At 38.4% G+C, this 17,421-nt stretch overlaps 1 protein-coding gene across 1 annotated transcript in view; it reads left to right on the top strand.

Annotated features, from left to right (window-relative positions):
• Nucleotides 1-4,742: 4,742 nt before the first annotated feature.
• FHIP1A (FHF complex subunit HOOK interacting protein 1A) overlaps nt 4,743-17,421 on the top strand; it is a gene marked incomplete at both ends in the record, with an annotated part of 33,228 nt that continues 20,549 nt past the window's right edge. The window contains 4 exons of the mRNA XM_082281775.1: nt 4,743-4,844; nt 6,233-6,859; nt 11,544-11,702; nt 13,834-13,920. Coding sequence (XP_082137901.1) covers nt 4,743-4,844; nt 6,233-6,859; nt 11,544-11,702; nt 13,834-13,920 — 975 coding nt within the window. The remainder of the gene's footprint in view (nt 4,845-6,232; nt 6,860-11,543; nt 11,703-13,833; nt 13,921-17,421) is intronic.

Below are 17,421 nucleotides of genomic sequence, written 5' to 3'. Positions count from 1 at the left end.
GGCTGGACTTAGAATATCCTTGTGTGGGAAAAGATGTCCATTCTCCAAGCGCAGGCTGTAGCAGTCATCTGCCTAGGCAGTAAGCTATTAACAAGGGCAGGACTTGAATGTTCAGTGCCACAGTGATGGCTATAAATTCTTATGTAAACATCAACTAAATAGCACTGTTGTGGAAAGTGAGCTTTCCTACTGGACACAGAAACATAACAGTGGCTCTGTCACTGGACCTCTTGGCATCTTGGTGTATTTTGAATGGGTGGCAAGGTATGTACCATTTCTATTCACTTGAGGTCTTTTCCTAGCTGCAGAGAAGCAGGCAGTATTTCAGGAATCTGAACTCCAGTATGGAACTTCCACCCCCAAGCAGTCTGTTTAGGGAGCGAAAAGATAGGGTAGGGCCTGTCTGGCGGTGAGGGAAAGAATCCTGTCTTGATGTTTGTGGAGTAGCATCTGAGGCTGGGATAGGAAAGATGCACGAAGAAAAGAAGAAAAAAGATGAAGAAGACAGAAAATTGCAAAGGCTACGAAAGACAGAGAATTAAAACAGATTAGAGGAGAAGGGAGGGTAGTGGGTTAAATAGCTTTGGGTTGCCTGTGTGTGGTAACATCCTAGAACTTTGCATGCATCTGGAGAGTCTTACATCACTGATTTCTATCAGAATTTGTGAAGAAAGCCATAGTCTCCCTTATTGTTGTTTATTATCTTAAGTACTGGAGGCTGATCTGAAGTTTCTGATTCTATGCTGCTAACAGAATTTGTCATATGATAGGTATATGTGTATTATCAGTTTCTTTTATTTAAATTCTCAAACAATGTGCAAAGGCTACATTGAAACAACCTCTAAGTTGTCAAGTGAAGGAACTCATAAATTCCAGAATGGAGCTTGCCTCTGCTTTGTTAATTAAGTTCTCTTGTTGCACCTTCTGATACCATCTTTAATTACATGATCATATTAGTTTTTCCAAAGCTGCTTGCTTCGTGCGCAGGGCAGATCTGCTAAAATGGTGAATTAGGGCTGTAAAGTGAAGGACACATTTGCCCAGAGGAGTCTGCTGGACTTTTACTGACATGGAAAGATTTCTGTTCGAAGGAGAGTGCTGGCAAAGAGGAAACTGGCAGGAAGTGGGCAGGTGATCTGAAGTATACCTCAGTTAAATATTCCTTGGATTATTAGCTATGGTATTAGATAAAGTGCTTAGAGCAGGCTTTTTCTAAATAGTGTGTAAGCATGCATCATGTTTTCCCAGTGTTTCTCGGTAGAAATGCTGAGCACGCAGAGCTGCAAGCACGTTGCCAGGAGTTGTGCATTATAGTGGTATCTGCTTAAGTCAGTAATGATAAAAGCACCCAGATCCCGGGTCTCTCAAGTTGGGTTCTCAAATCTACTTGCTACTTTGATTATTTTGGTGTGTGGGTTGTGGGTTTTTGTTTTTGTTTTGTTTTGCTTTGTTTTTTCTGCGCAGGAACATTAGTAATGTAGAAATAGTACAATTCACTTTCACAGGACTTTTTAAGAAGTAGCAGTGTACTGGTAGTTGCCTTCAAGTAAATGAGGACATGAAACAAGCTGTTGGGAGGAAGAATGCTTGGAAGTGTAAGGTCTGTATAAGCATGGAGGAGATAGACAGGGGAGAAGTGTAGTTGGAGCAGGGGGACAAGGAGTATAGACTTCGATGATATTTTGTAAGTGATTCCCTCTATTTCCAGCATTGGCTGATTGTTGTGAGCTAATTCTTACTGGTTGTGCACAGTCCTCTCCAGTGGATCTGATTCCAGGTAGCTCATAATCTGGAGAGTAGTTTGTATGGAGTGCGTGCTTCATTCTGGAAGTGGTGTTACCCAAACAGATAAAGTGTATAGGATTTATGCTGTTATGCTGGCTTCTCCACACATGGGATGTGTTACCTGCAAAAAGGATGGGGTAGATTGTGTTAATTGTATTGTGTGAGAGTGCTTAGCAAATGCACAGGAAATGCATTGTAAGTGCTTAAAGAAGCAGGATTAGGATGGAGGGGAGAGGCTGATCATGCAATTGAATCTTGAACTTATGAATATATGTATGTATATACACAGGGGAGTGCATAACGAGTTTTTGCTCTTTGCTTGCCTCAGAAATCTTAAAAAGTGGTACGCTGTATGTTTTTGAACTCTTTTAAAATGGTGTAGTGGTTTGGTCCAAAATACTCATTACTGTTTATCTGCTGTGAGATAAGAATTAGGAGAAATGCAAAGCAGGCACCAAACTTGAAAGAATATAAAGAAGTTTATTAACAGACCTAAAAGAGGAAAAAAAATTATACCACCTTCAGAACTCTCCTCCTCCCCCCACCTTCCTCCCTTCTCCCACTGACAATGTAAAAAGACAACCCTTAAGATGTTCAGTCTGTTTACCACTTCCATAATAACCTTGTTCAGTCCATTTAGAAAGAGAAGTCTCTTCTTGCTCATGCTATGAAAACATTATCACAACGAGACAGCCGCCCACTTCCAAATAACTTTGTTCAGTCCATTTAGGAAGAGGAGTCTCTCTGCTCACATGTGAGTCCCTTCCCCCGACTTGCAGCTTTTCCCGCAACTGCTTTTGAGGGTCCACTCTTGAAGGTTTTTGGGGTACAATTTTAAGGTTGAGCCATTCAGAAACAAAAACAGAGGCCCTTCTCCTTCCCTGGGAGCAAAGGGTCTTCATCATCTTCATCGTTAGGACTATCTCTGGGAACATCTCTAGGGACTGAGGTTTTCTCCTTTCCCGTTTGGAGCAAAAGTCCTCATCTGGTTCATCTCTCCCTGTCCAAACTTCTCATGAAATTACGGCTGCGTCAGCATCTGCCTATCTCAGCGCAGGTGCTTTTGCTTACGAGTTGAACACTCCACCCCCCATATCTTCATGGAATTACAACAGGATACTCTGATATATCATAGCTTCACAACAGAATTTCAGCTTTAAGCATCTCCTCTCTCTCTCTTCCCTCAGCTTTTCAGCTCTTCACAGCAGTAAAAGGGTTAATCTCACCTCGGCCTTGCAGCTTTGCAGCTGGAATGTTGAATTTTTCTTATCGAAGTGGAGAGGGGGGAGAGCCGAGCCGCTCCGGCTGCCCACGGCAAGGCAGTGGGGGGGGTTCCACGGCTGGAACAGGTCCATGGCTCCAGGATGGCCGTGGCCCGGCCCGGCCTGGCCCAAGCAGGGCCTGGCTGGGCCCGCTGGCCCCCACACGGGGCCCGCAGCCACCTGTGCCAGCGCCGGAAACGAGAGAGAGCTTGGAGGGGGAGTTTGCCTATTCTTAAATGTGGATCACAGAGGTGGTCACAACTTTAAGTGGCTTAGAGAATTGTCCATATTCAAACTGGCCAGCTGATAGGTTCTATCAGTTCCCAGAGGAAGCTGTAAGCACCCCTTAGCAAGGACGTCCCTTCCGGGACTATGCTTGCTAACCTATGACAAATGGCAAAAGTTGCTGCTACTTTTGAGACAGGCTGGATGTTTTCTGTGGTCGAAGTTTCAAGAATATAGACAGAGCACACATACAGGGAGCAGAAATGTCCACTACAGAGAAAAGACTTTCATATTTTAAGATATGCATAGAGAAATCCCTTCTATACTGGCAAAGAATTGCTGATGGGATTTGGCAGCTTATGGTACAAAAAAATTCTGTTTGTTGTTGGGCGCTTTTGGTTGGGCTTTTTTTGCTATGGTCCCAAACTGAAATAAATGCCTAGTTGGTTTGCAAAAAGGAGAATAAAAATGTAAACTTTATAAAAAGAAAAAAAAAAAAGGGGGGGGGGGGGAGAGCTGTGTGGCTTAGGTACTGGTGCGTGAGGGAATATGTTGTCCTAAACCTATCAAAAATCTGTGAGATATCAATCTCTGTTTCATTTTAACTTTCCCCTGCAGGTCTGCAACTACTTTGATACTCAGATATCTAGGATATTAAATAATGGATGAAAAGAATGTTTCAATGTTTGATCCCATTCTCATAGTCTTTATTATGACATCTCAATTTATTTGTCTTTGGATACACAAAGGTTTTATCTTTTATGTTGTTTGGTTTTGCTTACTTTGACATGGATACAGATGCACCCTTCTACGTGAATATGGTGCTCTACAAATGTTTCCAACTGTTTATGATATGGTTTCTGGCAGAACACTTCTAAGTACTTGTAATTATATCTATTATTGGAAGATACTTTTTTAAAAAAATAGAGAAATAACCTGTACTTTTTTTTTTTTACCTATACAGTCTATGCAGCATTAGTTACTAAGCAACTCTGAAGAGACATGGTCAGATGGCAAAAATGTCATCACGAGAAACTAAAAATGCAGTGACATGCACAAAATGTTTATTGCATAAGCTTCTGCTGTGCTTGTTTAAGTAGCACCTTATTCTTATTTCAGTCACTGATCTCAAAAGTTTGAGCATTATAAGCCATTATCATGAGCAAAAGTCTGAGAAGATGGTCCTATGTAACATGCTTTAACAAATTCTGTACTCAAACTGAATTAAAAGAAGAAAAGTTTGTGTTTTCTATAAAGATGTTCTTTTTTGTTAGACACTATATTTTGATGTGCACTGGTATATGTGTGGGGTTTTTTTGTTTTGTTTTCTTTTTAACAGGTTTCTGTGGGCGCCAGAGCTCAGGACACAGTATCAATCTCATCATGATTCTTCAACATCTGTAGCTCACCAGAGGATTTGAAAAAGAAATTCAGCATGGCCTAATTGGCTTGACCTTTGGAAATTTTATAATGTCCTCTGGAACAAGTATCAGCAGAAATAGGCAGGCTCCCAGCCTGCAGGGTGTTGACCCAGAAACATGCATGATAGTGTTTAGAACACACTGGGCACAGGTAATGTTAATTAGTTTTATTGATTGAAGTAAGCTGCGTTAATACAAATTTGCTTCGTTCTTTCTTTTGGGATAATCCTCAGTTGCTCAGGAACAAATGTCTTTCATGCAGAATGTAGTAGATGACACTGAACTATTTTTAAAATGCAAAGATAATTGACCTTTCAAGGTAAGGTTAGCCTTTACTAATAGCACTTTGAACTCCATATTTGCATCTAAATGGGAAGTGGTAGGACATGGTAATATCTTACTGAAGGCCTAGATCTTCTTACTGGCTCTGCTGTTGATTTGTTGTGACTTGCACCCTGTTGCAAACCTCTGTGCTTCCTTTCCTTGTGCTGGGTAAGTCCTGCCTGTCCTTTGTAAAGTAAATTAGATGCACAGTGCAAAACTATATGCACTCTTGTTTATTTTGGATAGATGTAGATTATACACTTCAGCATATTCTAAAAACTGTTTGCATGTCATCAGCATTGTAATTGCTTTTAGGCAAAGGTGTTTTACTCTGAGCACCATAGTATAAGGTCTTACTTGCTGCAGTAATATGAATAACAATTTAGATAAAATTTATTTCTATGCTGCTGTTTTTGTTGTTCTCTGGCTATCCCAAGAAACCAGCCAGACAAGTGGTGGTGTTTCTGAGATGTTTCCAGAGTCAGGGGAGCTGTTGTTCAAGTGTCACCTTTTCTCACCTAACTAGTGATGCTGTCATGTTAGGAGAGCCACTGTTCCTTTACGTTTTTGTGGCAATTATCTTCCACAAAAAGTCTAAAGACAATGGGTTTTTTGCAGACAATCAGCTTTATTGTTTGCATGCCCAACAGAATGTAATTCAGGGTTAGAAGTGCTGGGATGACTATCACTACTTTATTGAAAGTTGTAAGAGTATGTGGGTATCAGTGGCCATTTGGTGTCATATAAAAGGTGCCAAGCAAAGAACAGCACTGTGGGCTGCTACTACACTTACAGCTGCAAATCATCCCATGATATTGATACTCCTGGGCACAGTTACTCTGGCTGGAGAGATTTTAATTTCAATCCTCTGTGACAAACTTGTTTCAAACGTCATTGAAATTCAATTTCTGAACACTTAAGGAAACCTGGTTTATCCCTATTTCAGAGAACCCTTGGTTTTCAGGAATAGGGTAAATAACAAATTTAGGTGCTTATTACAAAAAAGTGAACAAAAGCATTAAAATTTTGCCTTGTACATGCCAAATGTGAAACTTTCAGGTTTTGTCTGTCAAACTTTCTGAGTTTGAAAACATAAGACGTAATGCTTTTTGTGTTAAAGAATTTTGATTAATTTTTTTCCTTGTAGTGATAAGTGCATGCTTTTTGTGATGCATTCAAGTGCATTAAAACTAATCTGCCTTTGTTTCTCTTTAGGTTCTGAAAATCTTAGAGAAGCATGATCCTTTGAAAAACACTCAGGCAAAGTATGGGGCAATCTCACCTGATGAGGCCAGCACTGTCCAGAATTATGTGGAGCACATGCTTTTCTTATTAATTGAGGAGCAAGCAAAGGATGCCTCAATGGGGCCTATTCTGGAGTTCGTGGTCTCAGAGAACATCATGGAGAAGCTTTTCCTTTGGAGCCTACGGCGAGAGTTCACCGATGAGACAAAAATTGAGCAGCTCAAAATGTATGAAATGCTCGTAACGCAGTCTCATCAGCCTTTGCTGCATCACAAGCCCATTTTGAAGCCTTTGATGATGTTGCTGAGTTCCTGCTCAGGAACAACCACTCCAACAGTGGAAACAGAGTTGGTTGTCCTCTTGAACCAGCTCTGCTCTATAATAGCCAAAGATCCCTCCATTTTAGAACTGTTTTTCCACACTAGTGAGGACCAAGGAGCTGCCAATTTCCTCATATTTTCCCTGCTGATCCCCTTCATCCATCGAGAAGGAACAGTAGGCCAGCAGGCCCGGGATGCACTGCTTTTCATAATGTCTCTGTCTGCAGAAAACAACCTTGTTGCAAACCACATAGCAGAAAACACCTATTTTTGCCCAGTAAGTTGTGCTATTTTGCAAGGTCTTAAGTGCCAAACTAACTGTCTTTCCTGCATTCTTTCATCCTTTTCTGTCATTTTTGGTAAAGAAGTGTTGTAACACATTTGTTTCTGCTAACAGCTACTTCACAAATGGTGATGCTGTTTGAAGCATCCCTAATGCCAGACACGGTCTTGCTTCTTGTTTCCATACCAGTGTCTTGTGCTTTTGGGCCAGTGATTTTGCAGTCACACAGTGAATTGGATCAGGAAACTGATGGAAGTTATTGCAGAACTTAGTGGGAGGGAAATCTGTTCTGTGTCACTGTGAGGCCCCTTTGAGATGCTGGGGCTGAAGGGAGTGAGAAAGGGGATTGAGGTGTCCTGAGGTGCTTGTTTCTGGTGGCAGCACAAGCTTAAGCTGGCTGTGCTTCCCACACCGACATCAGTTCAACAGTTCAAAAACAAGTTCGAGAATAGTGAGAGTGTTACAGAAGTGTAATAATTTTTGCAACATAAAAGGGAGATTTTCTCATTAAAAAATTGGATGTTTCTATGGCTGACTCAGGGTAGCCGCCATCTTGCTATGTTGTTCTATGTTATAAAACTTGGTAACACTGTTGCATTGTTACACCTGGCAAATTGATCTTGCTACATGAATAGAAAACCTTTACTTACCTTGCTCTTAAGTAAGTAATCTGATTTAGCTAGCAAAGCCGTCCAACTGCAGTTTTAAAGCTAAAGCAGACTGGAATAACAACACCTGCTTCTTCAGGTCTTACCACAGTCTGAGATCTGCAATGGATGTGTTCAAACCCAAATATCATTCTGTACAAAAGTTGCTCTTTTGGGTCAGTTTTTGGATGGATTCTTTTATATTCTGCATGGCTTGCAGTTTAATTTAAAAATGGCAGAAAAATGAAGTGAAGGACAGTCTTACATAGCTACTAAAGCAGAGAGCTGTGGAAGAGAGAACTCTAGAATCCCTGCCACTGCTTGACAGCTGCTCCAGCCTTAGGTTTCCATTTATTCTGAGATTGCTTTGAGCAGTAGGGCAGGCTAGGTGAGACCTACAAATTCCAAAACAAAACTTATAAATGGTTTCTTTTGTCAGTTGTAAATATTGCAGCAATTTGAGACTCCAGTTGACCTTGTTTAATAGATACTGCCAGAGAATATGATATTGATTCTCAAACTGTCCCCAAGACAGATACCATTACTGGATCCATGCTATAACTTCCGTAATTACATTTTCCAATTCATTAAAAAATTAAAAAAAGAACCAGCTTTATTACACTGAAGATTAAAGCCAGCTTTCAACAGCAGGGAGCCGTGATTGACAATCATTCCAATTAGGAAGGCTTGTTGTCAAAATGTGCTAAAATCAGACTTTTCTGAACAGTAATGAGGTTGGCCCTAAGTCTATAATAAGACTTTAATGTAATGTCATAGATTTAGCTTATTAGCACGATATCATTTTTTTGAATTTAAGTTGTGATGAGCTGAAAACCAGATTTTGTTCTGATGGAGGATTTTGTAGGTGTCAGTGACATTGCTGTATATCACTGAAATCAGTGCAAATGTTGCCTCAGGTACTCTGCAAAACAGTTAATGCAGTCCTGTGTTGATAGCAGAGACATTTGGGTGGCACTGTGTTGATGTTATCTCTATTTCTGGGGGCAGGTTGGCATGTAGGGTTTTCTTTACCATGCCTTGTTGCATGCTATAAGCATCCCCTGGGATGGGGTCTGGCCATAAATTTCTGCTGCCTTATGTACCCAGATCAGTGTTAGATCTGTGCCAAAGTGAACCTGAAGGTTTTCATGGTACTGTTATTTGACATTGGTTAAGAGCTTTTTAAAACCTGGATTGTCCGTAGATCCACGCTATTCAAAACTGTAGGTGCAAAAACTATAAAGAAGGAAGGAGACAGGTTGCAGTGGGATACATCACTAACAAATGTTTTTAACATGGAATGTGTGAGCAAACTGTTGGGTAAAGTTTTCTGATTTTACACCAAATAATTATCATGTTTTGACCTGGAAGTTTTTTGGACATGACTGAAGATATTATCTATTCAGTATTATAATAATAAAAAAAAACGTTTCCAAAGAATTTTGAGCAGGATAACCACTGAAAGTCCCTCACAAAACTTTGTAAATACTTGCAGCTTAGGAAAGCAACTATTAAAGCAGGAGGAGGGACGGCTCTGCAGTGCTCTTGAAAAGTCGAGGCTGTATATAGAAAAACTATGGATGTGGGAGGAAAGAGAATTATTAAAAGGAAATAATTGTCCAGGTAGCAACTGACTATGCGTTAACAACACATTATGATCACATAATGTGCCTGGGATTACAAATCGTGTAGTCAGTGTCTTCTGTGAGTCAAGACAAAGTGAATAGATCAAGGAAACTGGTTTGTAGAGAGACTCATGACTCAATGGAAAGAAAGAAACTGCTGGAGATGATTGTAAAAGTAGGGCATGTAGGGCTGAGATGACAAATGTTGGAAGTATTTTAAAAGGACACTGCTTTGCATAAAACAAAAAATAAAACAGTCGTGCACATCTTTCATGATGTGAATGCATTCATTTCCTTCCCTTCCAGATTATTTTTTTTCATTAATGTTTCATTACCAGCAGAACAGAGTTTTAATCAGTAATTTCAAATGGTAACCCTATTTATACCATATACTTCTGTGAACATTTAAAAATATTTTTTATCTAAAGAGATGAAATTGCTTCCAGTGGTTTCTCTCTCAGTGCTTAAGAAACATAATTTTATAGAGCCATTTGTGTTGTACTTCATAGCAAAAATAAGTGTTTCCTAAACCTTACAGGTTTTAGCAGCTACATCTATCACTTTTTACTTCAGTAAGTCTGAAAAACGAAAGAATTCACGACACTGACGGATTGTGCATTCACTGCTCCATTTAGTGGAGATCAGTATGTCTTGTTCAAGGTCAGCTTCTTGCACTTAAGGGCTAATACCCATATGAAAGAGAAACGTGGATGGGACACAGCTTTGAGAATCAGATTGTGTACTGAGAAGGTGCATTTGTGTTTATGAATAGCAATTAAATTTTAAGCCAACAATGGAAGATCAAGTGTGCATTAATTAAAAGTTCATGAGACAAACGAATCTCAGATTCTCTCATCGTCTGAAGCCTGGGTTTGTGAGAGTAAATGCTTGTGTGGGTTAGGTCTAGGTAGTTCTAGAAGAGCTTTTTTCTGAGCTCTTCTACTGTGAGAAAGAAAAACGCCGAAAGAGATTCTGGTTACAGAAGAATGGGATTGTAAAAATAATGCTTTGCTCAATAGTTCTAGCTTCTTAATGTATGTCCAGCTTTGTCCTTTATCTATCTGCGTATATAGAACTGTGTATATGTCACTGTACTAAAGCAGTGAGTTTCCACAGTATTCTTCCCTCTCCTTTAATATTTGACTTCCTTACCTGTGACAGAATAAATCCATCTTCAAAATTATGGGAATTAGGAATAAAAAGTATTCAGAAAGACGCCCTTTGTCTGACTGTATGGATTAACAGTTACAATTGCTTGTGCATGTGTATGATCAAAACCTGATCACCTTGTGTGAGCCCTTGGTCTTTGATCTGGACATTGTCAGCTGTTTGTTTTCTAGTGTTTTCTACTACACAAGAGCTGTATTTCATCTGAGCTTAGACAGTCTAGCTCTGTAGATGCGAAGTAGCCGTTTGTAAGAGGAAATATTCTTAGAAGAGTCTGTTGAATGAAAATTAAAAAGATTTCCATCAGGCCAAATTGTAATGTTCCCGTTAAAATGAGAATCATCTTAAAAAATTATCGTGAAGTTGTATGAAATCATCTCAGAAGGATGAGTCCTGAGTAATATTTAGAAAGATTCCAGCTTCAAATAACTTTAATAATTAACAGCTGCATGTGAAAATACCATACTCCAGATGCATTCAGCAAAATCTAAGAACTTTTCTGGAAGTTTGCTTTTTAAATTGTAACTAAAAATGCTCTCTTGTTGTTAAGTGATACATTCTATGTAAATCACCTGTAAGGCTTACTATTACTGGAAACATTGTTTAAATAATAACCAATTTCAGACTTTTTAATTTTTTTCGCTTCCCTCTTCCAAATAAATAAGAAAGGAAAAAGAAATTCTGAACAGTTAAATTTAAGTGGATTCAGCTGACTTGAAGCGCCTGGCAGTCGAAGTCAACATGTATCTGTGATCTAAGTGGGGCTGAACTTCATTTTTGTTGATGGGGCACTTTCCCCCTCCATTTCTGATGTTTCATGTTTCCGAGTCAAATGACTTCATACATGTGTGAGCAGTAACGTTTGAATCACCAACAAAAGACAAGCTGTAGATATGTAGTACCGGTGGCTGTTTTTAAAAGGGACTGAAGGAAAGTGCAAAGTAAGCTTAGAAAAATTTAAAAAGAAATTATAACTTTGGATTAAAATAAAAAGAAGACAACCTGATTTTCTCCATCACTTTCTCCTAAATACCAGATCTTGAAAGAAACATATTATATGGAAGGCTCTTTAAAATATTTGTCTTTCTGCCACAGGACTTTTTTGAAAGGAAATTAAATTAATCTTAACACTCTATTATGTTACTAAAACTAATAGGAGAAACCATTTATGGTATGGCCATTCAAGCAGATGGACAGGTGGAAAGCTAACTTACTTCCTCTTCTGTTTCTGAAATGCAGGTGCTGGCAACAGGACTAAGTGGCCTCTATTCATCTTTGCCTACAAAGCTGGAAGAAAAAGGAGAAGAGTGGCACTGTCTGATGAAAGACGACTGGCTTTTGTCACCAGCCCTTGTACAATTCATGAATTCCCTTGAATTTTGCAATGCTGTGATACAGGTAATTGAACTGAGTTAGCCTATTCGTTAGAAGTAGTGGTGAATTATATCTCCTGAAGAAGTTTGTTAGTTACAGAGTTTATTTACTTTTAATAATGGCATGAACTATTAGACTAAAACAACCTGCTTGTAAAATGAATGCCTTGTGCTGTCTCTCCTGGTTATAAGGATTAACTAATATACTTGTGGTTTTCGGGTGCCACATGTTTCAAATGAGAGCTTCATATTATCTTATGTAATGGGGAGACTTTTCTGTTAAAAGAAGAAATGTTTATTGCATTTTAATACTGCTGTTGATCCTAGAAGTAAATTGAATGCCTTTACATGTGGGAAAATGTAGGGTTTATATCTGTGTTTGTTCAAGCTCTCATAATGGTGTGCAAAAGAAAATAGTGAAAACAGTCCGTTTTTCCTGTTGGTGAATACAACATAAAGAAAGCCTTCCAAGCAGAATTATTTAGGTCTTCTCCTAGAAATATAAATTCATTTTAGATTGGCCTGTTTTGAATCTATTTTGTCCTTCCAGGATTTTTTTTTCAGTGCTTTGCTCCCTTACTGTTTTTTCCAATTTAAATGTTAAATGAAATTTTTGTCTTTACATATTGTTTTTAAGGCTTGAATATTCTATAGAACCCAAATCCAGTATTTCATTAAAACATGATAAAAATTCTGCAGATACTGGGGATTTGTGTTATTTGAAGAAATGTGCTGGGTAGAATTGAAAATTTAGTCACATTTTCTGTTAAATAAAAGATATGTTTCAATTCAATGTGTGCAAAGTACAGTAAAGGAACTGATTGACTATTAAAGCATTGAACAAGCAAAAATAATAGTAGCTGTCATTGTTCAAATGCACTATACAAGATTTTTAGCATGCATGTTTAAACATGAAGAGGAGACAATATTCATTTTGGTGTCTAACCAGTTATTCTACAGATCTGCAGGAGATCATAATTGATACCTTTATTTAAAAAAAAAAAATATAAAGGGCACTGCAGAAAAATTAAAGAATGAATTATTCTAAAACCCCTGTTCGAATAGATGCAGAATGGTTGAGGATTTCAGCTGAAATGCAGAATGAGCAGTTTCTGACTGCTGCTTGATTGTGTCTGTATAGTCTTCAGCTGACTTGAAAGCTCAGTTATTGTAGGAGTTTTTGCTCTGTGCGTGGACTGGTCTGTGTTGACCCAAAAACTTTGGCCAGAGATTAAAAAGGAACTGTGTAGCCAAGACTTCTTGCCATTTACTACTTTTTCCCTGGACCACAGCATAGGAAGGGCCACCCTTTTTCTTCCTCTTACCAAATTAAGGGTTACAAGTTAGAGGAAGTCTGGTAAGAATTGCAGGTGGGAAACTCTATTTGAGGCCACGAGTAGGCTATGACACTCCAGTCTCAGTGAACTTCAAACATAATATATTGGCTTTGAAAGCTTCTGAATGGAATTCTATTTTGCTTTTATATACATGTTTTCATTGCAAAGACAAAATGAATGCTTCATTATAAAAGTAAATTTTTTGGCTTCTAGTAGCAGTTTGGGGGTTTTTGTTTGGTTGGTTGGTTTTTTTTAAAGCTCTCAACCATCCCATTGAGTGAATTATGCAGGTTTTGTTGTAATTTCTGTTTGTTTTACAGTGGCTGGGAGAAGGGCATGTGAACAGTATGTTCTTACCGCATAGCTAGAGTGCTTTGGTTTACCTACTCTTGAAATAAAGGAAAGTGGCTGCTCTGCTTTTCTTTAATGTAGGAGGACAAGTTAACAATGGCAAATCCACCTTCAAGTGACCCTGACAAGGTTGCGGGAGCTAAGTGTAGACTTTCAGCTCTTGCTTTGATACATGGCTATACACACTTCTCTGTCCATCCATTCATCTTTGTCAGCATGCAGGAAGATTGAAAAGCCGTGTCTCTAAGTTTGGCAGACTTACTGTAATTAAACATGGTGTGTGTATTTCTCTGTAGAAGGAACAGTCGTTAAGAACCTGAATCATATCAAATGCTGGTGAGAAGGACAAACGAATGTGTCTTATTAAATGGGAAAGGGTTTTGGTAGTGAGTAATAGCATTCTGTGCCCTGTCTTGTTTTAAATCTCACTGGAACTGTTCTGTGTCTTTCTCTCCTCCACCCTCTTAGGTGGCACATCCCTTGATACGTAACCAGCTTGTGAATTACATTTACAATGGATTTTTGGTGCCAGTAATGGCTCCTGCGCTCCATAAGGTCAGTGACGTATGCAAGCATGGCACAAAATAATAACGGGCAAAAGTATTATGGGAGATCTCTGTGTAAGGATACTATCAAATGTACTGTCAGACTTCCATGCAATTCAGTAAGTTTCTAGACTAACTTTCCATTTTTTCATTCTATATACTTTCTTAAGCAACATACAGGTATTTCTGAAAACATTTAAAATTCTTAAGTGTAATGAAGAACCAAAATATTTGTGTTGTTCCAGACTCACATATCGTCCACAAAGCAGTGATGTTTTAGACATTTTATCATGGCAGACATGTTTCCATGAGCATTTTTTTCCTAAATGAATATTTTTCTAAAGGAAGATGCCCACAAGGAAAATATTTAGTCAAGAAATATTATGCTAGTCTTAGCAAAGGTGTTATTGTTTTGTAGTTCCTTGCCATATTTGGTAGAGCTATTTTCCTAAAGTAGAGTTTGGTATCAGTTTTATAATATATTAGTGTGCAATTTATGTTATTTTGAATAAAAAAATTCAATTTTTCTTTGAAGTTTAGGGTGTATCCTTTGAAAAATATGTCACCAATGTTAGTGAATTATTTATTTACTTTTTTTTTTTGGTTAGGCTACAAGAAACTACATTTCCAGCTGTTGCAGAATATGTCACTTATGTCAGTTTCCCATCCCTGAAACAAGGCCAGGTTGGATGGGACTTTGAGCCATTGGGAGGGGAGTTGGAAATAGACGGTCTTTAAGGTCCCTTCCAACCAGGTCATTGTATGGTTCTGTGATTCTATGAATTAAAAGCCTTCATTACCCTGTGAAAGAACACCTCTTTTGAGGAGAAAATGTAGGAACTGCTGAGGGTAAAAATTCACAAAGAACTTCCAGAAGAGAACTAATAAATTCTGTTTGTAAGATCTCCTAATTTTCACTAAGCCTACCAAGCAGAAAACATTGCAGCTGTTCCATTTTCTGGGAGGACAGGGAAACACCATACCCTGCTTCCTTGTTCACAACTTGTTTTGGTAGCACACAAAATTGTTCATGGTAAGTAGTCACCAAGAAAGTCATAAGCAATGTAAAGTCTTTTTTAATGATTTGGCAGACCTCAAACACTTGGGAATTGGGTGAGAGTTGAAGTAAAATTTGGCTGTGATCCAGATCAAGGCTGTAGTCTGTCCTGAGGTAGTTCACCTCCTTACCTGGCAGTAATTTTTTCTATTTCTGTATCTGGACTTAATCCCTTACCAAGACTGGGAATTAGAAGTGAAAAGCCTAACCGGTTTTAGGTCAAGGTTATGGACAAGGGAGATATTAGAATGGATTCTAGTCTTAGTGAGTACTATTTTATCGCTGAAGTATTCAAGACTAATCTTAGATTGTTTTGAATACTACCATGCCTCTGAAAGCCATTCTAATTGGTCAGTAAATCTGCTAACCTGATATTGGGTTGATTACTTCCCTGTTGGTGTTACTTAATTTAAAAATTGCTGTTCTGATTCCTCTTTTCCTTTGATGAAAATTCTGTTTATGTACTCTGAAATTGGGTGACATCATATTTCTCTTGAAAATGGGGATGTTAGCTGCTACCATAGGTGACTTTCAAAGCCTAGATCATTCTCAAACCCTCATATTCTGTTTGGTGCCTTGTTCTTCCAGTAATAAACTTTTCCTTGATTAGCATTAAAATTGGCTTCTTCTTCATTAAAAATTAACTTCTTGTGTATAAACTTCAAATGCTTTTACTGGAGAAGATGGATTGCACCATCTAGTGGATCTGATACAAGGCTCTCACATCTGTGAGACCAAAACTCCATAGCAAAAGGAATTACGTAAGTTGAGGCACATTTGTCCTCTTCAGTCTTTCTGTCCTGTGCTTCATGTTAATTTAACAAAAAATAAATATTTTACCTTCTTGCTTTTGGGACAGATGTCTGTGCACTCTGATAATTATGCTGCAACAGCTCTTTTATACATTAAAATAATTTCTAGTTGCCATTGAAAACATTAATGCTATGTGGAGGAGTGGGCTTTGAAAACTGTATCTCCCATTTGAGGACTTAATGTTGTAATTAGCCTTGAGGTTAATAAAAAATTGGAAAGGGCCAAAATGAGAGGCCAGACATATAATGCTTTTAAAACAGAAGTTCTTTCATTTAACACAATACTAAATGGATTTTGATTTTTTCTTTTAAACTCACTTAAGTAGGTTTGGTGTCATAAAGTCTGCTTGTGGCTGAAGATTTTAGTTTTAATTCAGTCATTGAGTTTGGATTATTCTGATTCATTCTGGCTTGAGTTCAAATACAGTGTGTAATGGAGTATGGTATAAATACCTAATTAGGAAGACAGATCAGTGAAAGGTTAAGGGGTGGTAAGAAGAGATGATGATGATTACTGGTACATCTTCCTAAGGTGTTTCTATACATCTTATTTCTAGAATTTAACTGGTGTGGAACAGCTGCTTCTGATAATTCTTGGTGATAGGGTGGGAAACAAGGGAAGGAAGGAAAGAAGAAAGTGAGTAAGGATGGAAGTCAGTCTAGACCTTGTGGGGCATACAAGTCTTAACATCCCATATTCAATCTGGCACTCATGCTTCAATCTTAATGTAAAAATTGGAAGGGAGATGAGCTTCTGGCTCTGCTCTTGAATGGCTTGGGTAGGCAGACTACTACAAACCTGGTCTTTCTGTACTAAATTCTAGTTTTTCTTCAAGAAGTATGTTCTGAGGAAAAATACTGCTTTGCAGTAAGACACAGACTCACATTAATTGTTTTTGCAAAGACAGTTCCATTCAAGAATGGGATTGGACTAGGTATCTCCAAAAGTTCCTTCCAACCCTAGCTATTCTGTGATTCTGTGATTGAATACTGTGACATTTTTAATCTATTTTGTCACCAGCTCCCCATCCCCATTCAGCAGTGAGCATGCATTTTTCATGATCTTTCTTCTACTGTTGAAGCTCTTCTTTAGCTCCAACTGGACTTTGGCTTTCCTAATCCCTTCTCTGCATACTCAGGCACTTTTTCCATATTCCTCTTGGGTCACCTTCCCGTGCTCCTGTCTCTTCATGTTTTGGACTTTTTAGGAGCTCCTAATTCATCCACACAGACCTCTTATCTCCTTTCCTTGATTTCCTTTTCTTTTCCCAACTTAAAACATCTGACTATCAAACAAGACTTTTGGTAAAAGTAGCATAAAAATTTCAGTAAGTAAAATTTCATTAAAAATAGTTCAGAGTTTCAGTATGTGGTTCAAAACTTTGAGATATGCTTATGTGTGATCTTGAAATGTTTGTAACATTTATGGAACCATGTAGTAAGCTCTGCCTTTTAAAAATTTTTGCAGATTGTCTCCCTATAAATACTTGCTATGTACACAGTTCACTGTGTGAATGAAACAGTACAGGACTGTTGGGGATGGGGATGTGTTTCTATGAAAAAGTCAGGGGGTGGGGAGACCAATATATTTTTCTTGATGTGATATTTTTTGGTTTTATCTTGGGAAACTAGTATGGAGTTG

This window comes from Coloeus monedula, assembly GCF_965178545.1.
Source record: "Coloeus monedula genome assembly, chromosome: 5".
Lineage (NCBI taxonomy): Eukaryota > Metazoa > Chordata > Aves > Passeriformes > Corvidae > Coloeus > Coloeus monedula.
The sequence above is the reverse complement of the archived record's forward strand: the minus strand, read 5'-3'. Positions and strand labels throughout refer to the sequence as shown.